The sequence below is a fragment of the Sesamum indicum genome, linkage group LG5, assembly GCF_000512975.1.
Source record: "Sesamum indicum cultivar Zhongzhi No. 13 linkage group LG5, S_indicum_v1.0, whole genome shotgun sequence".
Taxonomy (NCBI): Eukaryota; Viridiplantae; Streptophyta; class Magnoliopsida; order Lamiales; family Pedaliaceae; genus Sesamum; species Sesamum indicum.
In genome coordinates this window covers 4,592,098-4,615,255 of record NC_026149.1, presented here as the reverse complement: position 1 = coordinate 4,615,255, position 23,158 = coordinate 4,592,098, and the positions used below count along the sequence as shown (strand labels likewise).

At 31.7% G+C, this 23,158-nt stretch overlaps 3 protein-coding genes across 3 annotated transcripts in view; all 3 read left to right on the top strand.

The window, feature by feature from the left end:
- LOC105162020 (transcription factor RAX2) lies at positions 435 to 1,912 on the top strand. The gene is made up of 3 exons (XM_011079918.2): positions 435 to 689; positions 787 to 916; positions 1,108 to 1,912. The coding sequence occupies exons 1-3, from the start codon at positions 554 to 556 to the stop codon at positions 1,688 to 1,690; spliced, it is 849 nt and encodes a 282-aa protein (XP_011078220.1). The 5' UTR covers positions 435 to 553; the 3' UTR covers positions 1,691 to 1,912.
- Positions 11,881 to 13,270, top strand: LOC105162161 (protein EFFECTOR OF TRANSCRIPTION 2-like). The gene is made up of 2 exons (XM_020694093.1): positions 11,881 to 12,403; positions 12,853 to 13,270. The coding sequence occupies exons 1-2, from the start codon at positions 12,164 to 12,166 to the stop codon at positions 13,234 to 13,236; spliced, it is 624 nt and encodes a 207-aa protein (XP_020549752.1). The 5' UTR covers positions 11,881 to 12,163; the 3' UTR covers positions 13,237 to 13,270.
- The window catches only part of LOC105162018 (serine acetyltransferase 5-like), a 3,953-nt gene continuing 428 nt past the window's right edge, over positions 19,634 to 23,158 (top strand). Inside the window, exons 1-2 of the mRNA XM_020693897.1 lie at positions 19,634 to 20,067; positions 22,783 to 23,154. Of these exons, the coding sequence (XP_020549556.1) occupies positions 19,684 to 20,067; positions 22,783 to 23,154 (756 nt within the window). The 5' untranslated portion in view covers positions 19,634 to 19,683. The remainder of the gene's footprint in view (positions 20,068 to 22,782; positions 23,155 to 23,158) is intronic.

Below are 23,158 nucleotides of genomic sequence, written 5' to 3'. Positions count from 1 at the left end.
AACAATAAAAAAATATGCGTAATAATTATATGAAATATTATGAGAGCGCGTTATAATTTATCCTATTTATTATAATACGATGGTCATATCATATCATATCCGTACCCACACTCGTATCCATGGAACATATACAGAAGATTTGGATTTCAATTTTGAACCTCATGTTCAAGAGAGACCATAAATGGAGACTGACCATTCCACAATATGACTAAGGAAGAGCTACTTGAATGTGAACACATCCAAACTTACCAAAGCAAAAATATGGTGGCCCCTCACCCCCATAGCTAAAGCAAAACATGTTGACATTATATTACCTCTATGATGAAACCAAATTGACTAAGTTATTTCCCTTTCTCCAACACACAATCAAACTAATTAAGACACACTTTTGAAACATTTGACAGAGTCAAGCTCATGAGTAATTAATAAAGCACCCACCCCCCCACTCCTTTGAAACCACATACTTAGATTTTCTTGCCCCTGGTTTTCCCTATTTCTCTTACATTATAGTATACTGGAAACAAACAGAAACATTCATACTTAGAAAAATTTCATGGGAAGAACACCTTGCTGTGACAAAACACAAGTAAAGAGAGGGCCATGGTCTCCTGAAGAAGACAACACCCTCAAGAACTATGTTGAGAAACATGGAACTGGTGGAAATTGGATTGCTTTGCCTCAAAAAGCAGGTTTATTTTTCCTCTTTTTCCCTTTTTCGTCGCGAATGTTTGATGTTGTTGTTGATTGATCATTATTCTTTGCTATCTACTATAATCCGTTAATCAGGCCTTAAACGTTGCGGTAAGAGCTGTCGACTGCGATGGCTGAATTACCTTAGGCCTAACATCAAGCATGGAGGGTTCACTGAGGAAGAAGACAACATCATCTTATCACTCTATCATAACATTGGAAGCAGGTAATAAATTACAATTTTCTACCTATATATCATTGGTTAATATTTAGTATAAAATAGTCATTGCTTCCCTGATTTTCTTCAACTTTCTTTGTCATTTATAAGATAATTAATCATTATTTCTAATATATTATTGAAAAGATAAGAGAGTGCATTGTGAACTGTACATTATATGTATATTATGGCGCATATAGGTGGTCGGTCATAGCTTCACAGCTTCCCGGAAGGACAGATAACGATGTGAAGAACTATTGGAATACAAAGTTGAAAAAGAAGCTTTTGGCAGCCGGAAAAACTAGCCCCTCTACCGCCACCGCCGCCGCCGCCACCAATTATGATGTTGCGCCGCCCTCATCGTTTCCAGTTGATATTACTACTCCTGAGAACATGTCACCGTATTTCCCAATACTGGAGACGAATTCCCATCAACACATGCTGGGTGCAGCTCAAATACCTCTCCCGGAGCTCATGGAAATCCCCGAAAACATCGAAAATGCGTACACCTCTGGATTGTTCCCTGCTGCTAATCCATTGCCTCAAGAACCGGTTTCGAGCCTGTCTCCGTCGTTCTCGCTGGACAACAATGCGAGTGGAAGTTCATCGTGGACGACATCAAGTGAGGACGACAAGTTTCTGGCGGAATTCGGGTCTGGATTACTGCACTGTGATGTTCTGAACTCCTTTGATTATCAAGAAAAGTTGAGTGATGATCAGATCAACCATCCCAGTTTTGCCTATTACAGCAGCAGCTACTATTCCGCCTCAAGTCTTGAATGATGATTAACTGAGACAAGGGTATTATTACTTGATGTAATTGTAGGGTTTGTGTTTGTAGTTTGGTTGTGTATGAAGAACTCAACTTGCATGTGAATCAGCTAAAGATAATTAACCTAATTGAATTAGCTAGTAGCTTGTGATGATCACCATGTGTAGTAGTACTATAGTTTGATTTTTGAATCTTGATTAATTGAAAAGTCATATGCAAGCTTTTCTGGTTAAGGCATTAATTATTTGGTGAGAGTAATGTGTTGGGCAGATATTGCATGTTGAAGGTTGTGAATGAGGACTGATTTTCATGGTTCAAAGTATCGGTCGATATGTATTTGGATCGCGATTTATCAATTTGATCCTAATATTTATTGATACTCTATAAGTATATATAATAATATTCAATAATATCAGATGATATTACCAATATTAGAAGTGTTCAACAAAATTGTCCGCCAACCCAATTGATCTGTCCAACTCAAACCGCACTACAATTGGCGTGTTAAAGATGGGTCGGGTTGGTCTTGAGCTAATAAAAGAAAAGATTGCATTTGACAATCGAGTTTAATTTTATATTTACATAGATCGCATACATTTGATAATAATAATTAGAAAATAATTAGTAATATACTAGAATTCTTCATATGTTTAAACAAAAGTTCTGATAATACATAAATTAATATTCAAGACAATAATATAACAATTACAATAATTTTTTATCAGTTTTGTATAATATATATGTATAAATATGTAAATGAGATCACTTAGTTCATTATACTTGGTTTTTGGTAATCTCTATATATTTTATGTCATTAATAAATGTAAGAATTTGAAATAGATGATATCAATTAGTTTATTACGATCTGTTTTCATAATCATCTTATTTTACATTAAATAATATTTTTTTAATATTTATATATAATTTTATGATCAATTTCTTATATAATTTAATTCAAAATAAGGATATTTTCACAATCTTATTCATAAATTAATAAAAAAGAATTGGTATTTTTTTTTATGTATATTTGTAATCTTCTATGATAAATATATAACCATCACCACAAGAAAATATATAACTTGGTAGCTACAAAAAAAAAATTCAGCATCGAGCTAATTAGCAAGTAAATTCTCGTTGCTAATTTACATTATTTAACGCAAAAAGTTTACTTGCTAATAAATTTAGCAATAATAATTTACTTGCTAAAGAATATAACAAGAAATTATTTAAAACATATTGAATAATATAGATTAGCAACGAGAGTTTTACTTACTAATTAGCTCAACGTTGATTTTAGCATCAAATTTTTAGTAGATATTAAGTCATTTTCTTGTAGTGCTTGTATCAATGTTTATCTTTTATACATTGTAATTGATATATCATGTTTTATAATTTTTGGTAATTATCAATATAAAAAAATAGATTTATTATGATAAAGTAATTGTAACAAAAGTATAAGTTGTAATAAAATATTAATATAATTGTACAGATAATTGACTTTAATATCTAAATTGGCCCACAGTACGTTACGACATTCCTAACTGGTATTATAGACTGTATCGGAACATCAACGACGACAATATTCAATAACATCATATTGTAGCAAATATTATATCCGTTAATGAAATTTACACCCTTTTTTTTAAATACTCTTCCTGATATTATTTACGCTATTAATTATATGTATAATGAATATTTTTTTTTTCTGTTGCTAATCGACTGTTTATATATATATATACACAACTTTCATGTTTGAGAATAAAATTTTATTCCAAACCTTTTTAAGTAATTCATGTTCATCGTATTCGATTTTGTAATTTTACTAAAATTTTTAGATTCTTTTAGTATCTAATATAATGTATTTTATTGATAGTATCCGATAATATCTTGATACATCATATTTAATATAAAATAATACCAGTCAATATTATCACCAACACACTACTTTAAATTATGGTCTTTTCCATGTAATATTCTTACCGGGCATGCAGTGGTCAGTGGTCATGAAAGTTGCATGGGGATTTGCTTTATTCAAATAAATTTGTAGAATGGGGCCCCCCCAATTTGGACAGCAACTTTCCTCAGCTGTCTCTGTGTGTGTGTGTGTGTGTGTTGGGAAACTTCCTTTGTGTTGGTAGTTAAAATATTCTGCAACAGCAAGAGCAATAGGGAAACATAATTATTTGTGCTTATAGTACACTTACATAACACGATAAATTACATTTTGACATTTGAATTATATTATTTTTATATTTATTATTTAATTTTATTATATTAATTTTAACGAAATTTATAATTTTGCTATATATAACCGTATTCTTGTTTAGATTTTTTTACAAAAAAATATCAAATTACATTGCCTTTAAATATTATATATACATTGTATGTTATGTTTTCTTAACAGAAAAATCAACAAAGAAATCGTACTATAACAAAGTGTAAACTTTTTAAAATTGATATAGTAAGTTGATACAAAAAAATTTAGATGAGAAAGTAAAAAATGAGAATATTTCGAATGACGAAATCTAAGTTACCCCAATTTATTTATTTTGAATAGTAACTAACCATAATTGCATTTGGATTTTAATAGACGAGGCGAAAACATTAATTATCACTAAAAGTAAAAATATACATTTCTTTTTTGGGGATAATTACACTTTTCTCTCATGAAGTTTGATATAATCACGATAACTCCTTATGGTTTGAGAAATTACATTTAATTCTCTTGAGATGTGTTTCGAACTAACAAATTAGTACCTTTATTAGTCGAAATCTACTGAATTTGTCGATATTAACCTGTTAAGTGGATAGATATTAGTCATTGTTAGAACATTGTTAATGGGGTATTGGGGTATTTTCAATATATATATATATATATATATATATATATATAATACTTGGGGCAAAAAAGTTGTAAAGAAGTTCAATGTATTTACAAAAATACCTTACGCTGCAATAGGACTTTTCACCACCTTTTATTAAAAAATGAAAGCGATAAGTAATTATTTTTTTTAATAAATCGATTCAATTATCAATATCAAATATTTATATTTAACAACTATACACAACTACAATAATTATATACTAATTATTAATATAAGATAAATATATCTAATTAATAATTACTATTAAAGTAGAACGATATTCAGTATTGAATTAGAATAACATCTCATAGGTTGATAGAGTTTGTAATCATGACCATGAGTCCTCAATTTCGCAAAATTGCATTTTCAAATCCCCGCATTCTCAGAAAATTTTAGTTCGGACACGACTCGATCAAATTTAAATAAATCATATGGTAAGAGTAAAACACTTATTGCGTGATTGGTATACAATTTAAAAAAAATGACCAATTACAGAACAAACATACCACACTCATTATATAATTAATTTAATTCGACTAAATTTAATCCAAACAAAAATATTCCCGCATTCTCTCGTATCCACCGCCCTAACCGCCTTAAATATCATACATAGATTATTTAATTAAGGCAATTTGAGAGGATAAAATGTCATTCAACCTTCATCAGAACCGCATTCAACGGATGGAGGTGAGATTACAGTAGCAGAACTTAATCATATATTGTAATCGCGTTTTCATGACATAATTATATTAAATAATCATTATTTACGACCAATTGGTGGTACCCAAATCACGATTAGTGCTATATTTAATAACACGATTTTATATATTAATGCAAGTGTCTTCATGCACATGCAGGTAAAAGCAGCTCGGAGCCTTGAAATTAATATTTACTTAGAACACAACAAAAAAATATAACCTATAACAATTATTAATTAATTGTCATTGTTAATAATAAATAATTATTGACTACGGTCACATAATGATTGTCAGCCATAGTAAATGTTTTTATCATGACGCTTAACTGGAGCAAATAACTTTTTTCTGATATAAAAAGTTCGTTTTTTGCATTTATTTTATTTAATTGTGATTAATAATAATTATTTAGCATAATTGAAAATGTGTCATCGAATAGACATGTCCAGTTGGAATAGATTTTTGTAAAATGAGTTCGAATATAATCAGAACTCAGACCAGCCTGATTAAGATGGGTTTTGAAAGCTTAACCGGGTCATGGGTCTTAGAGTTTTGAATTTCAGACCCGATCTTAACTCGATCCTATTTAATTTTTTTTATACTTTTATATATACTTATATAAAATATTATGTTATATAGAAAAAATATTTATATATTTTACTTATATTTATATATAATACATACACTTAATATTTATAAATTAAAATAATAATACAAAATGATTTATAGACGTAGCTAGTAATGTATATAAAGTAACCCATATCTTAAAAAAATTTAATATTTTAACACCTAAACATACACATCAATTTGTGAAAAAGAATAACCTATCATAATATCATAGTTTCATATTTATAGAGTATTCTAGTATATATTTGTAAAAGATAATTTTCTTTAATATTTTAAAAATATTAATTCGAGTCTACCTAATCCAACCCGACCGGTCTGAGTTCAAGAATTTCTTGGTGGGTCGGGTCCCAAATTTGATAAAGTAACCACTCTCAGATCCTACCTATTGTCATCCATATTTAAGGTTGAGGTCTCACAATAAAAAAAAAAAAAGATGGATTTGAAGTCAAAAAATGTGGATATGTCTACTTCAATAGTAATTTTTTGTTTCTTTATCTTGTTCGCATATATTCATCAACTTCAATTATCTATATTTGAATCAGTGTTTTAATTTAAATATATTGAATGATGTAATTACTTACATACTAAAAAAAATGGATTATTACATACATTACAAATTATTAAGGCATAGAAATTATAACCAATCTGTAGAATCTAATATACACTAAAAAAAAAATTTATTTGTTGAGGAAATTTGGGATGGATCAACAGAAAACGCACAAGAATATCCCAAATTTCATCATAAAAAAATGACAAACATTTACGATAATACAAGTGTTACAAAATCGATTTTGAATTCATCCTAAAAATGGTTGGGAACCAATTCATTGCAAGCCATTGCAAAATTTAATTTCGTACAGTATTTAGGTCCATTTTTTTATCATATCTGTGTCGTCACAAATTTTTTACGAAATTACGACGTATTTGGGATGAAAAGATTGGTGGGGTGGATTTTGCAAAAAAACGTTGCAAATTTCATCCCAATTTGAGACGATTATGAGTGTGTGCCAAATTTTGGAACATAATTATAACGCTTTTAAATGACAATATTAGTGAGTTGGATTTCGTGAAAAAGTCATTACAAAAGCCGTCCCAATTTGTAATGCATTTGGGACAAGTGTGAGTGTGTTCTCATTTGGTGCTCACCAATTTTAAGGAGAAGTATGAGAAAGCCAAGACCAATCGGAATATAAATCTACAGATGATTGGTATAGTTCATCTAGGTGGATCATGCTCTTTGAGCTAAGACAAGAGGAAAAAGGTAACTTTATCCCTTTGATCACATTTAATTTAAATAAATTATACTAATGCTAATTTTTTTATGACATTTCTATAGGAGAACTAGCTCGACAAGCCACCCAAGTTCATAGAGGTCTTTCCCACCTGTTGGAAGAAGAAAGATGGAGACTGAAGCTGTCTGAGGACAGCAGCGACAAGAGTAATATTATTTTTCTGAAAAAGTAATTAATAGTTTATTATTTCATTACTAATTAATGCTTTTTAGAGGAACTATTAAAAATTATTGGAAGAGCACACCTCTTAGTTGGCGTCAAAAACAGATGAGTCTGTCCTTAATGAAATATCTGAGTCAAAGTTATTTATCTCAACAGTAGGTAGCTGAAACAAGAAGGGCTGCGTGTTTCAGATGAGTCAATGCCCCATTTGCTCACCAGTCCGCCAAGCACCTCAACTCCATCGGGATTTCAAGCCATACAGGACCTCCAACATGAGTCAATGCCCCATTTGCTCACCAGTCTGCCAAGCACCTTAGCTCCATCGGGATTTCAAGCCATACAGGACCTCCAACATGAGTCAATGCCACATTTGCTCACCAGTCTGCCAAGCACCTTAGCTCCATTGGGATTTCAAGCCATACAGGACCTTCAACTGATGAGTCAATGCCTCATTTGCTCACCAGTCTACCAAGCACCTCAGCTCCACCGGGATCTCAAGCCATACAGGACCTCAACACTAGATGCGGAACCTGTAACATTAGTTTATGTCAATTTATAAACTAATGGAAAAAGAAACACGACAAAATTCATCACAATTCCATCCCAAAATAGGTCAGAAATTTTTTAACGAATTTATAGTTGTGCAAGTTTGTCACAAAATTCTTTATTCTTTATGTGACGAATTTGAGACGGATTTGAATTGTGCAATGTAGTCGTCACAAATTCGTTCCAAACATCTGTGACTACCATGCAATGATACGTGTAAATTAAAAAATTCATACCACAATTAATTTTACAATTGTTCATTGCAAAATGCCCAACGCAAAATGATTTTTTGGTTTCTGTCACATGAATGGACTTTGGGAATCTCTAAGGTCATCGCAAAGTTTGCGATGGGTTTACTTTTCCGTCATTATAATTTTGTGACTAGGTTTATTGCTAAGAATTTACGGCCATCACAAATTCCATCGTAATTGTTTTGTTGGGACTATGGCCGATGTATTTGGCATTATTTGTAAAAATAATAGTTAATAGTCGTTGTTGCTTAGTTAATTAACATTTATCACAAACTTTTACTTTTGATTGTGGTAATTAATTATGACAAATTCATCGTATTTGTTCTAATCTAGATACGCACGTCTTTGTATTTGCAACCATATTTGGTGATGCTGTTAGGAATTATTAATTTTTGGCAGATTGTGAATGTATGAAAATATATATATATATATGTAATAATTATAAAATATAAGATTTACGTGGTTTGAAAAACTCTTTTGCATTTACGTTGCTCAAAATTTATTAATTTTTTACTAAAATAACTGTTGGATCATTAATCCAATATTGGGCTTATATGTAATAATTACGTATTATGAACTCTCGAAGTTTAGGCCCAATAAAGTGATCAAATAAGGTTTTAATAATTTGGGTCTTAATATATCTGATTGGATGTGGGTCTTTAATGTGTAAAGACTAATGAGAATTTCAGTTTAAGTAATGGGTTGAAATTGAAATACATTTCATTATATATATATATATATATATGTGTGTGTGTGTGTGTGTCATGGTGCGCAAATCAAACGACACTTCAATATATCTTCTGACATCTCATTATCAAAGAGATTTTAACGAGAAAATAAACCAAAGAGAACTCTATGAAAATTGTATTGATCTGGAAGGCTGCTGATACGAGTCCATTGATATTCCTATAGCTACGAATTCAGGTACGCTTCCGCATTTACAGTTATCGTATTTCTTGTTGATTTAAACGTGATCGATTTTAGAATTAATAGTAATTATTGTTTCATTATTTAGTATTTGAAATTCTAACAATAACTTCTTGTAAATACAATACAACATCATTCATCGACTGTTTATATTAAGCTTTTTGACATAGCATCATAAAATTATAACTTCATTTCTAACAAAATTACAAAATTGAATCCACAGTCATCGAAATTAGATAACGAATTGAGACACACTCCACACTCCAACGTGTAAATATATAAAATAGTCCAACCTTTTCATTTAATCTGTTAAAACATAAAAGTATTCTGAAAAATGAACCCTCACCACTTGTGCTAATTAAACTTATGCCTTTCTTTTTTTTTTTTTTTTAAATTTCCAATTGTGAGATCAAATGATGTTACAAATTGACAAGTTGAATAAACTAACCTTACATCCTTATCACTGTCTCTTAGTAAAATAGCCATAGTTGCTCAAGTCAACCAGAAGTTGCAACATATGCAATGGATTTCCAATAGACTTAGGTTGAACCTGCAAGAATCAAACACTTATCCATCACATCCCTCCTATTTATATTCAACTTGGATCATTAATTAAGCTATGTACTTTTTTTTTGTTTAATATTTCAATTGGCACCCACCTCAAATTTTAAACTAGTTTACTAAGAAACTTCATAATTCTCTAATTCAATGTGATTGGTTGTACTCATTTTTTAACTTTGTAGCCTACGATAAAAATTAAAAAAAGAACAAAGAAAATTGGTCAATCAAATATATATACGACTAAGCGTGTTTCCAAATATTTATTTTATACGTTTATGAGCTAATTTTTGTTGAAAATAAAGAGAAAATAGCCGGCTCCTACTTTTGAATTACTTAATTTAAGTAGATTTAAATCAAAAGTTATAAACAACTCTCTATACCACCTTCTGCAACTTATTAGTAAAATTGTACTAGAAGAAAATTTACTATTGGCTATAATTTTATTGGGATATGGATTAAAACCCGTGTTGAATAATTATTATTAACGATGGTTAAACAAAAATCGATGCAAGAATTTAAATTATTCACAATAAAAACTAAAAATTTGTCGTGATTATGAGACATAACAAATATTTTTTCCATGATTTTTTAGCAATAACAAATGTTTTACTCACACCCATAAAAACTACGGCCAACAACGTTGCATTGGCCGTGGTCAGTGACTATTTGCTACGGTTATTTACGTTTAACTATGGCAATTAGTCATTTTTAAATATTAAAATTCTTATAATGTTGTAAGTATTAAACTTTTTTTTTTAAAATACTCTAACTTCAACCTTTTTTTTCACTTTTGACTTTTGTTTTAAATACTTCCAACTTTTACTATGTTAACGTACAACTTATGCTCACTAAAAAACCAAAAATTACCGCAGACAATTTTGACAATAATATATGAATTGGTATTAGTATAAATCAAATTCAATTCGTCATAATCCCAATGCACACAACCCAGTTGATGTGAGGAAAATTGGGTCGCAACAGGCTGTGACTAGAGTTTGTTGATCAATTGACACATGATAGGTATTTAGAAAATATGAGGCATATTTTTCTATACTTTTAATAATTATGTTATACTATCGTGCTCCTTCTCGACAAGTCCAATAGTTCGGGAATAGCATGTAAACACTAAGATGAGATGAGGTGGTCTCGAGTTCCGACAAGGACACTCCGACGCTCAAATTAGCTATGAGTATGCTATTAAGATTGTACAATATAAACAGAGTAGCAAGATACTATCAAGATTACATACGCATAGATGAATAGTAGTTGGAGTATTTATAGGATTTAGCTCGATTGCATGGGCACGTCTTGAGCCCCTAGATTTTTCTTTGAGACTTTGAGTCATCTAGGCCTACTCCGCAGCTGATGGGCTTTTATGGGCCCTCATTTCCTAAGCCCATGCTCCGTGTGCTGCTGGACTTTTATTTCTTTTCCAACTGGGCCTGATCATTTTATTCTTATTCAGCCAATAACTATCTATGCGTGCTTCGTGTAGAAGGAATTTTTCAGATAAATATGCGGGGGCAATTTTGGTTTAACAAACAAATTGGGTTTAATGAATTTTACCCCATTACGATATTATAAATGAGCAGATTATTTCTTTATATAAAAATTAATAATCCACCTCTCTTCATTTTAAAAAATATAAAAAAATAAATTATGAATTAATGACATATTATAAAGTTTAAAAATTATTTATTATATACATATAAAAATAACGTATCACAACCAACATAGTATTTATATGTAAAGTGTAATAAGAAAATATATCTGTACTAGCAAACTAGGTCGGCTATTGGTAGTAATTATTCTTAACTGATTGCGATGTAATGACTGATAGTTTTGTATTCTTGACTTAACTAGACGGCATTAATAGGCCGGGACTTCACCTAATATATTTGGGGGTTAATTAAATTCAAATTATCTAATATAAAAATTGGAATAGTTACACAATTTTTCTAAATTGAAAAAAAAATTGAAAATGAGTTAAATACAATTTCTACCTTACGTGTAATGTAAAATGAGTAAAAAATTCTCCGTGGAAAAAGAAAGGTAAATTGCATAATAACCCATTTGTTTTAGTGAAATAGCGTTTCCCGCCAAGATCTCCCTTTGAACGGTTGCCCCAGAGGCGACCATGGGGACTTCACAAGCTTTCACCCCCCACTTTTTCCCTTTTCAATTAACCGCTTTCTTCCAAGAAAAAGCCTTCTACCACTTCACCCCTACCATATTAATATTCTTTTGTTGCACGTTAAATTTTGTGATCCTTCTCTACTTTCATTCTTTATTATTTATCTCCACTCCTTTCTTTCCTCATTCTTCTTCATTTTCTGCTACCATTATACTCAAGTTCTTCGAATCCCTCCCGGTTTTCTACGTTAAACGTATTCCGTTATGCCGTTGTTATTGTACTAGCGGACGGGACACACTCGATGTGCGTGTGCAAGAATTCATGCAGATACGTTTGTTTGAGTTGTTTAAGATTTTGTACTTTTTTCTGGAGTGTAATTTGACGCGACTGAATTATCTGCATTGTGTGTAAATATTTTTTGAATAATGATGGAGTGTGGGAAATTGCTTGGCGGTGTATTTTTGCGCTTTCATGCTCGTCGGCATACTAGTCTTTTCACATGCAAGAGGTGGCTCTATTGCGCGCCTAAGTTAATAACGGCGGGCTGGGGCTTAGTCGGAGCTCCTCCCACCGCCACCTCCTCAGTCGCCGCTGGCACAAGTGGAAGGCTGAAGAGGGAAGATTTCAGACGTACAGGATATGACTCTGTTTTCTCTGAATGGAAGGTATGTGACTTCTATGTCTTCTCTGTCTGTATCAGACAGTTTACACATTGCAGACGAGAATTCCAAGTTATGGATGCTTATATGCTGTCTGAATTTGGGATCTTGAAATTTTCATTTTTTCTTTCTTTATGTTGGTATGAAAGGAACTGTTTGATTGAGGAAGTGTTTTTGTTTTGTTGGGCTTTTCCGAATGAACGAAATTAAGGTTTAGACGAAAAGGAATTTGGTTTTGAATTGATTGATTCTTCCTGATCCAAATGAAAAAGCTGGAAGAGGGAAAAAGGAAAATTTGAATCTGATATTGTCTGTAAATGCCACTTCGTGATTTGCCTTGATAGTAGTGATTAGTGAATGGAAAAATGAGGTTGCTTTGATGAGCTAATAGACTTTAGTTAAAATAGTTTTGAATTTTGATGATTAAAGGGCATTTTCGTGGTGGTACTTGCTAGACTCTAGTAGGAGCTTCAGATTGGAAGGATCACTGGATGGGAAAAGAAGGAGCTGAAAGGTACAGGACTCAGAACGTCCCACGTTGTTTTTCTTGTCCAGGAGTTTACGAGCTTGGCATTGCTATGTCGTTCGTGGGAAGTAAGAGAGAGCCACGCAAACATGACTCCAGCTCTGTGGTTCCTGTTTATGTTGGACAAGCTGACAATGTTAGGACTAGACTACAACGGTATGGCAGGGACGGTGCACATTTAGAGTATGGATCATCACATGAGGAGTTTGACAACTGTCCCAGACTATTTTCAGAGATATTCTCAAAAGACTTGTCGATTGTTTATAGATGGGCTCCTGTAAGTCCTACTCTTGACTATCACTTGCATCTGTGAATTTGACACATATAGGGTATGTGCCTGTTGGGGTGTCGACGTTGACCTTATGTTACGTTTTGTTTAATTATGTTATAAGGGCAAGGCTGCCATAGTTAGATGTGGCTAACAGTCGTCCTCTTGTAAGTTTATTGTTATTCCATCCTAGTAAGAAAACTCAAGCTACAGGAGACATACCAAAGTAGTATTCGGTTATGAACCACGTTAAATCTGTGTGTTCTTGTTTTTGAACGCACTATATTTCTGTTGAGAAATCCTACCATGGCCTGCTGCACTGCATAAGCAACTTATAGTGTTAAAGATGAAGCACGTCAGTCATCATAATGGTGTTATTTTTTCACATATCCAGTCAACATTTTCGTTTCCTGCCTGGAATTCCTTGGATAGATGAAAAGCAAGAAGGACGCAAAGAACACTGAGGATCAGTTGCTTGGGTTATATGATTATGCGTGGAATAAAAGAAGCAATGGTGGGCGTCGTCCTGATGATATCGTCAAAAAGCTCAACTGTTGTGCAAAAAAGTCTCAGTTTTCGTTTTCTCTTCTAAAGATGATACTACAATGTTTCCATCAGAAGCAAGTGGATGATAAAATCAATAATTGTGACCAGTTTCTCTTGGAGAATAATAAATTCAATTCTGCTATTGCTGCTGAAAACGAAGGCATCATGTCAATAATTTTTAGAATTATGAGGTTGCAGCCTGGACGACCACAATCTGGTTTTCGTGTTGATAGCAAAGGCATTTGTGGCGTAACCATGGGCCACGGATCCGTTTGTACTAAGGCGCCTGTTGAGGGAAGAAAACGATGTGCTGAGCACAAAGGGATGAAGGTCAATGGCTTTATTTCAAAGTATAACAGAATGGGACAAGTACCTCCCATGGCTGCAAACATTGGTTCTGCTACAGTTGCTGATCAACACTGTAATGATCCCAAAGATCAGAGATTGAACCGCAGCAGAGAGGCACACAAACCTTATGCTTGTGAGCATCCCAACAATGAGAAGTTTGCTCCTACGGCCTATCTTAGGAGATGGTTCTCCTTGCGTAAATGCCAAGAAAAGCCATGAAGTTTAAAACGGTCCAATGTTGAAGTCACACTGCAGCAAACCGACCAGCATGTCTGCTACTCTTCCAAAACCTTGAAATTGAAGGCGAAAGAAAGCCATATTTGCTCATTCACAAATTGACAAGAAGAACTTATGATCAACTAGCAGGCCACCTTATGTGATCGATCCCCACTGCAAAACGAAAGCAGAGTAATGCTTTCAATAGCTTTCCTGCTATCGTAACCCTCCGAAATTTTGCAGCCTTATTCTCTCTCAGCATACTATCCAACCTGTGTCGACACCCTTATCATTTGTTTCTCTTGCAGGGCATCTCTTGAAAGTTTGAGAAGGTCGCAGTAGCATTATGGCATTGTACTCACAACCTGAGCTGTCTGGAAGACAACTTAACTTAATTACAATCTCCAACATGCCGGTACAACTTTTCGCCGGAAACAAGAAGGATGAGAAGCATCAGACAAGAAGATGATGGCCTGGCTCATATCATCAACTTATCTTTTGATTTTAATGAATCAGTAGTTTTAGTTTTTGTTATGATATCCCAAGTTTGATGTGTTGTTTGTGTATTCTTGATTATAAGGATCTGGAGATCCTGGTTTCTTCATTTGAATAATGCCCTGGTTTGGCTTTTCTATGAGCATGAAAATTTCTATAACTTCAAGAACTTGATCAGGCGTAGTTTGAAGATTTAACACTTCATCCATTTTCCAGAGATGTTTAAAGTATTAGTTGATATCCGATAATATTGGCGGTATAGATTTGGATGAGCAGTTCTTGCCTATTTGAGAATATTTGTTGTTACATCTTATTTTTAAGCGTAAACTACAGTTAAATTTGACATGATTATAAATATTTTCTGTTGTTTGAAAAATTAAAAATACTTCAAATTGTAATGTCCATTTAACAACGAAGTTATTCCATTAGCCACAATTAGGTTTTCATCCGATTTTTATGGTAAATTCCTAAAATGCCCTTTAAATTATGAATAATAATTATATATATTTTTTAGATTTTTTTAAAATATTTTTGTGGACTAAAAATTGCTCTATGAATATTTATTTTACCCACTCTCAATTTTTTTTATATTTTTTCAAATGTCTTTTAAGAGAAAAATTAATAAGAATAAAGTAGTAATTTTTACCTCACCGTTTAGGGGCTACATAATTTTTCAATTAAAAGTGATATTTGTAATATTCCAAATAACAGTGGAGTATTCATAATTAACAAAAGGGTAAAATACACTTTGCCTCCTTGAATTATTCATCATGTAAAATTTACCCCTCTAAATTAATAAGTGTAGTACTTAGCCCCTTGATTGGACAAAAATATCCATCATGCCTTGAACAATTAAATTATTCAATAATATATTTTAGTATTTTGCACATTAAATCATCACTAAATTATTTTTTAATTAATTGTTTTAATAAGTGAGAATTTACATTGAGTGGAGTATAATTAATATATATATATATATATATATATATAGTAGATACACAATAAATATAGCATAACCAATAACTCATATATGCTTCTTAAAAAAAATGACAAATATATATACCTAACCAAAAGTTAAATATTTTTTAAAAAAAAATGAATGAATATATTTTATCATATTTTATTAAAAAAATATATGTTAAAAAAACCGATATGTAATTATTCACTTTTATCTAACAAAATAAATAGTTAATAACTTAATTTATCATCAAATTAATAAAATCTTTTCATAATTTTTTTTGTGCATTTATTGTATTCATTTATTAGTTAATTTTGAGCTGTAAAACAAATAGAATTCAAACTATTTAACTCATTAATTATACTATATCTTATTATAAATAAAAAATATTTTTTCCAATTAAGAAAATTTTAATTAAACTTAAAATGCAAAATTACTAAAAAAAAGAATCTTTGAATTAAATATATATATATATATAAGGGCAATATTATCTAAAAATTTAATTTTAGGGGGTAAGTATTACATCTGTTACTTTACGGGGGTAATTGTTACATAACTAATAGTAAGGGCAAAGTATATTTTAGACTTAACAAAAACTCAAGAGAGATAGTTGTAATTTATCCTTTTTTTTTTTTTGTTAAAGAATAATTTATCCTATTTTTTAAGTATATATATGTATATATGGCTGATAATATTAGTTAATAATATCAAATTATATAGTTGATACCATTAATATATACGACATGGCATATTGAGATATTATCAGCGATAGAATTCGATGACATTGTATTTTCCTAAATGTTCTATTTGTTAATGAATTCTTTATTAATGTGTACTTTTATAATAATGTATCATATACAAATATATATATATATCTATGTTTATATATAAAAATATATAGATATTGTAAATATATAGATTTAGATTTAAATTACATATATAAATCCTTAAAAAAATAACAAAAAAAATACACATGCCATAAATGAATTCTGGAAATTTATTGTATGAATTTAAACGATTCAATAAACTCTAAAAATCTTATCACAAGCCTATCTTTCAATTCTTTTAATTAATATAATGTAAAATTAAACTTTAGAGGATAAAAATATTAACTACATGAATACCATAAAGATTAGGGATAGTTTTACTCTATTCCCTGAAGTTTGGTATAATTATATGTAATTTCATGTAATTTGAAAAATTACATCTAGCATCCTAAGGTATGCTTCCATCTAACAAATAAGTCCATCTTTTAGTCAAAATTCACTGAATTTACTCATATTAAAGAAAAAAATAAAAAAAAAAAACTATATTTACCCCCGGTTGACTTATTATTGATTTATTGTAGGTCGTATAATTTTTTTTCTAATCAAATTATCCTCATACGTCTTTATCATTAAAGCACGTGAAGAAGTATATCTTCACCATTATAAGGGTAGTTTAGTCGGAAAAAATTGTTTGACCTACAATAAGTCAGTAATAAGGAAATTAAGAGTAAATATCAATTTTCATTCAGTTTTTTTTTTTTTATTAATATCAGTAAATTCAGTAAAGTTTAACTAATGTAGGGACTTATTTGTTAGACGAAAGCAAACCTCAAGAGTTCTAAATATAATTTTCAAATTATAAGAAATTTAGATATAATTACACCGAATCTGAGGAGAGGAGAGTATAATTATCCCTAAAAATTAATATACTTATTGGAATATTTTAATGAGATCAAAATTAAATTCTAGACGTGGTTGGGTTAATTTTTTTTATTATTAAAAAATATAGAAATATAATTTACATAAAATATATAATATTTTTATGTCAAGTTGTGGATGTGAACATACCTTCACCCGAACAGTACAAGCCATTGTCCTTGTCATAAGAGATATACTGGATGAGATGAAGTCGGATCAAGTATCTTATATTTAATACAATACATACATCTATACAATTATTAAATGCACATTTATTTACATCGTTTCATTTATTACAGTTCATCTGACAACCATATGACCTGGACTCAGATGTCATTATGGCTTACGCTACTAATTTGAACCCGTAGTTGTGGAGATCAATATGCCCCTTAATATTCTATGCAATAGTGGAAATGCATCGTCCCAATGGGTCCTTCGCCAATTCGGGATGAGACAGAATATTCTAGAAGCCACGGATACTCGGGACATGAACCTACATTAGATCTCTCGTAAAAATCATACTGGCACAAATTAGAACCTGCAGCACATACAATACATTACTAGATGACAAGGACGGTATGACATGATTATACAAAGGCCCCCCGTTTTCAATAGAAGAGATATAGAACGAGGGTATTGCGATTGATACTACAATATAACATAAAATTTCGTGTCGTCATCTATTGACAGACGTGTGGAAAGCGAGTATCAACCTGGAGATGCGCCTATGTTGCAAGTTGTTGTATGTTATATAATATTGCATACTTTATTTAAATATATATTTTTTTACAACGCAATATTCATTATTTCTCTACATTCTTTAGGCGGTAGATGTGAATGTCTTTGACGTTTTGTGTCAATTTAGACCACTAAATATATATTTTTTGAGTCGAGTCGTGGATCACATCTACTACTTGACATAAAATATTATATATTTTCTATAAATTGTATTTTTATATTTTTTTAATAATAAAAAAATAATTAACCCAGACGCTGTTGGATGAAAAGTTATGATTTCTCACTCTATAAGATTTCTTTAAAATGTTTTTAGACTTGAAAATAAGAATTATTAACCACGGCCACACAATAGTTGTTGGTCATAATTTTTATTAGAGTGATTAAATTATTTATCATGATAATATTTTTACTATAACTCTTAATTGTAGCAAATAATATTTAAATATTTCTTATTCTTTTTAAATAATTAACAAAAATATCTAATTGAAATATAAAAAAAAAACGTTAATAATTACTCACTTCGGCATTCAATATAGCATTTTGAGATAAAACTAATTAATAAAAATATCTAATTGAAATATCAAACAAATAATAATTACTCCAGCATTCAGTATAGAATTTCGACGTAAAAAATTCTTATCATATCATCATATTATAAAAAGTCCGAAGTTTATATATACTAAAGTTTATTCAAATAATATATTACTCGCAAATACATATATAATTTATGTATAAATTGATTCTACGACAATTATGTCTTCATCTAGTGGTTTAAATTGAGATTTTATTGGGCTAATTGTATTTAAATTATTTTTGAAAATATAAAATTACTATTTTCTCCAAAAAAAATTTTTTTTTGAAATTACACTTACATTCATTTCGAAAATTCTTCCTTTATACCTGATACCTTTTCATTAAGGTTTGGACGAAAAATTCTAGTGCTAACAAAACAAATTACATAAATTTTTAATTTTGCGCTTCATTTAACATTTGCATGTATATTTTTGTACATATAAAGGAATAAATATAATATATATATGTGGAGTGAGATTAATATTAAGTACAAAATTATTAAATGAGGAGTAAAAATAATAATTTTTATACAATTTTTTTCTAACATGAGTTTTTTTTGTAAAAATCCTATTGAAAAGAGGTCATATGTAAAATAATGTATTTTTGGATGGGTGTAATGTAATTTTAACTTTTTTTTTTAGAAAAGTGTAATCTAGTCTTTTTAAAAAGGATCTAATTGTAATTAATTCAAATTTATTTTATTATTTTAATTGTATCAATATATTGATCGAATTGATATATATAATTTGATTTTTTTAAAATATTAAGTAATTATGTATCTATCAACATTATATAAAAAAAAAAAGAAAAGAAAAGAAAAGATTCTACCACAGAATTGATACCATTTGTGTATGCGACACGTATAAAAATCCTCTTACAGTATCAACACACATCCCACAACACAGACTTGAGACTGAATACCTCACCACCCCAATGCCAGCGGGAGAATTCCGCCACCCTTCACCGCCACCGCCGCCGCCGGGGTCGGAGGAAGAGGAGAGATGGGTTTGGGCTCAGATCAAAGCCGAGGCTCGGAGGGATGCTGAAGCTGAGCCGGCTCTTGCCAGCTACCTGTACTCCACCATCCTCTCTCACTCCTCCTTGGAGCGCTCTCTCTCCTTTCACTTGGGCAACAAGCTCTGCTCCTCTACGCTGCTTTCCACGCTGCTTTATGATCTCTTCCTCAACATATTCTCAACCGACGCCACCCTCCGCTCCGCCACCGTAGCTGACCTACGCGCCGCCCGGTTTCGTGATCCCGCTTGCGTTTCCTTCTCCCATTGCCTTTTGAATTATAAGGGATTTCTCGCCTGCCAGGTCCGTGTGTATGTTTTGCTTTTCATTGTCCGTGTAACTTTGTTTTCTTTTTTAATCATTGATGATTTTTATAATTTAGTTGTGCTTGGTAGATACTCTTTCTCAAATGCTCAAATTATACTGTGGGTTGATGCTTCTCTTGATATTGTTTTTAATAATGCATTTAGGAACTTAGCTCTTGCTTGTTCAAAGTGAAGGTTTTTTCGTTATCATTGTTCTTGAATAATCTTTAAAGTTTTATTTTATTGTGCAATTTCTTTGTCGAATAATCTGAGTTATAATTTCTCTAAATTATTGCGTTTTTTTCCCCTTGTACTCTACGGATGCTCAAGTAGAAACGTCTTGCTTATTAAGTCAAAGTGTTGTTTGATCTGAAACTTTCTAAGAATATCTTGAGAAACTTACTATTTTTGCTTGAATAAACCTAGTTAAATTTCAGCTGTTATTTCCCTAATCTGGGGACTGCTCTTTGCTTATCAGTTTCTTGAAATTGAGTTACTCTACACCATGCAATTTCAACAATGATTATATTTCAGCAAGATTTGCAATTTCTCCTCAGATTGAAAACTAGCTATTTGGTTTTGTGCTAAACATTGGCAAGAGTTTCAAATTGAAGTTGGATACCGCAATATTGTTAACATTTTGTTGGATTTTGCACTTAGGTTTGTCTTTCTCTAATGGTAGAATAAGTGGTTGATCCTTTTATGGAATGTGTTATGTTTACTGCTTATATTGGATACTGGCTAATATGAATTTCAAAATCTCGTAACTTCTTTACAACCTCTTTCATATGGTTTGCTATGTGTTTAGCGTTTCTTGCATATTCCCACATGATTTTATCTGATTTGTTTGCCGAATTTGGGATGTAGGAGAAGCTAGGGCCTAGGAAAAAGAAAATCATGTTTTATGATATTCAGTTTATATCCAAGTTTCTCCGCATACTCATGAGTTATTACAAATTGAGAATGAAATCGGAAAGTTACCATTTTGCTCCGTTATTGTATTTGGCTCCCCGTCATCCTAGTAAGACTCCTACACCTTTAGTTGATAAGTTTTTCAATTTGGCAGTAAATGATGATGGATTGAATCACAGATGATACACGTGCCAAACATTTGATGGAATATTTTTGAAGTACACATATACTCCCACTTCCCAATCTCAATGACCATTGCATGCCCGAATTCCTTAAACCCTATTTTGAAAGTTGGAAAAAGATTGCTCGAGAATCATATGAAGACATAAAAATCTGGGTTTGCAACAATTTTTTTTTGCTAGTAGAAAGGTTTCGATTGAAAAAATCTCTTGTGGGCTTTAATTGAATGGTTCATTTTCCTTTAATTCTCTTACTCATTAATTATATCTCTTCAGTTTGCCATTTTGTGTACCTCCTGCATGAGTCAAGATCTTATCACTAGATAACACCACAAACAACTACTTACCTGTAAATTCATCCAATTGTTGTTGATCTTTTCTATAGTTACTTGTAAATCATTACAGTCAAAGCGTATTCATTTACCCCTTGACATATGCATGCACTGCCTTGCATTTTGGCAAGAGGATCCTGGCCAAGTAAATATAAACCAGCAGAAGGCAGGAACTTTAGCCATACCATTATAATAAAGACGGAATCATCTTTCTTTTAGTGTCTATATGTGTGGATGGACATGAATTCAGATTCCTATGCGGTTCCCTGTATCTGATTTTTGTGTGTGTGTCTATAATGGCTCTCCTATTTACTTAAGTACAATAATATTGTTTTTAGAGGGATGCACGCGTGTGAGTGTACACAAAACCTTGATTTAGAATGAAAATGGAGTATGTGACTGTCACTTTAGTTTGAGATTTCGTCTATTGTCTGTCACATGCTTTTGCATGTGAGTTAATGTCTTATCAGTTATCAAATACCTAGTTTATCTTGACTTGGATGGTTGTGGTGCCGGGACCACATGTGTCAAGGAAAAACTAGTACTAAAACCTAGGAAACGTTAAAACTGGAGGGACCAAACATTTTCCTACTGATGAAAATGTGGGGACTACAAAGAATTTGTATTACTTATCAGTGGATTGTTCTACAAACCTTTTATTTATTAGGAAAAATAGAAAAAACGAACTATGTAAGATGGTCCAAATTTCAGTATAATTTTATTCAACAAACACATCACTAATTCAGCTTAGCTTCTACCAAACAAGATTATTTGTTGAAGTTCGCAGACACGTAGTACATAGTGAGACATTATGAAATTGTTGCCAAAGGCTTGTGAATGTCTCAGTGGACGCTTAAAAGGAGTTCCAGGTATAGGTGAACGGTGTACAATTAAAAGTTTCACATAAACACCAATGTGTATAGCATTATATGCAAGAATATGTGATAGTTACTTATATGCCAATGGATTGGAGAAGCAGTTTGTATTAGGAGAATAAAAGCCTATCATATATTATTTATCATCATACCTCAAATCATTTGACAGTATCATGCACGTTATTACTGTCATTATACGTCCTTCTATTTCTATTTCCACCCTAAATTTAGTCCCTTGTTGCATGGACATATTTCCCCCAAAAACAAGCCCTCTGCTGCTAAATACAATAGTAAGTAAGCTCTAAATTTGAGTCTCGTCGGATTTGATTAGTCAATTGGTTGATTTCCCCTCATACATAATTTTCAAGAAATGTTTCCAGTGTTGCAGATCAACTGATCATATCTCTTCCTTTAGGCTCACCGGGTAGCTCATAAGCTCTGGACTCAATCTCGAAGGCCTCTGGCACTTGCACTTCAATCGCGCATCTCAGACGTGTTCTCTGTTGACATCCATCCGGCTGCAAAAATTGGCAAAGGCATCCTTTTCGATCACGCAACTGGAGTGGTGGTTGGCGAGACTGCAGTGATAGGAAACAATGTTTCCATCCTCCACCATGTAACATTAGGTGGAACAGGCAAGTCTGGTGGTGACCGACACCCTAAGATTGGTGATGGAGTGTTGATTGGTGCTGGAGCTACCATATTGGGGAACATTAAAATTGGGGATGGTGCCAAGATTGGTGCAGGGTCAGTCGTTTTGATTGACGTGCCTCCAAGAACGACAGCTGTGG

What these genes read in the sequence shown, in the direction of transcription:
- LOC105162020 (XM_011079918.2), top strand. Translation starts at nt 554, where the DNA reads ATGGGAAGAACACCTTGCTGTGACAAAACACAAGTAAAGAGAGGGCCA. An exon ending in TGCTTTGCCTCAAAAAGCAG is followed by an intron (nt 690 to 786) that starts GTTTATTTTTCC and finishes TCCGTTAATCAG; the next exon opens with GCCTTAAACGTTGCGGTAAG. An exon ending in TATCATAACATTGGAAGCAG is followed by an intron (nt 917 to 1,107) that starts GTAATAAATTAC and finishes TGGCGCATATAG; the next exon opens with GTGGTCGGTCATAGCTTCAC.
- LOC105162161 (XM_020694093.1), top strand. Translation starts at nt 12,164, where the DNA reads ATGATGGAGTGTGGGAAATTGCTTGGCGGTGTATTTTTGCGCTTTCAT. An exon ending in CTGTTTTCTCTGAATGGAAG is followed by an intron (nt 12,404 to 12,852) that starts GTATGTGACTTC and finishes GGTACTTGCTAG; the next exon opens with ACTCTAGTAGGAGCTTCAGA.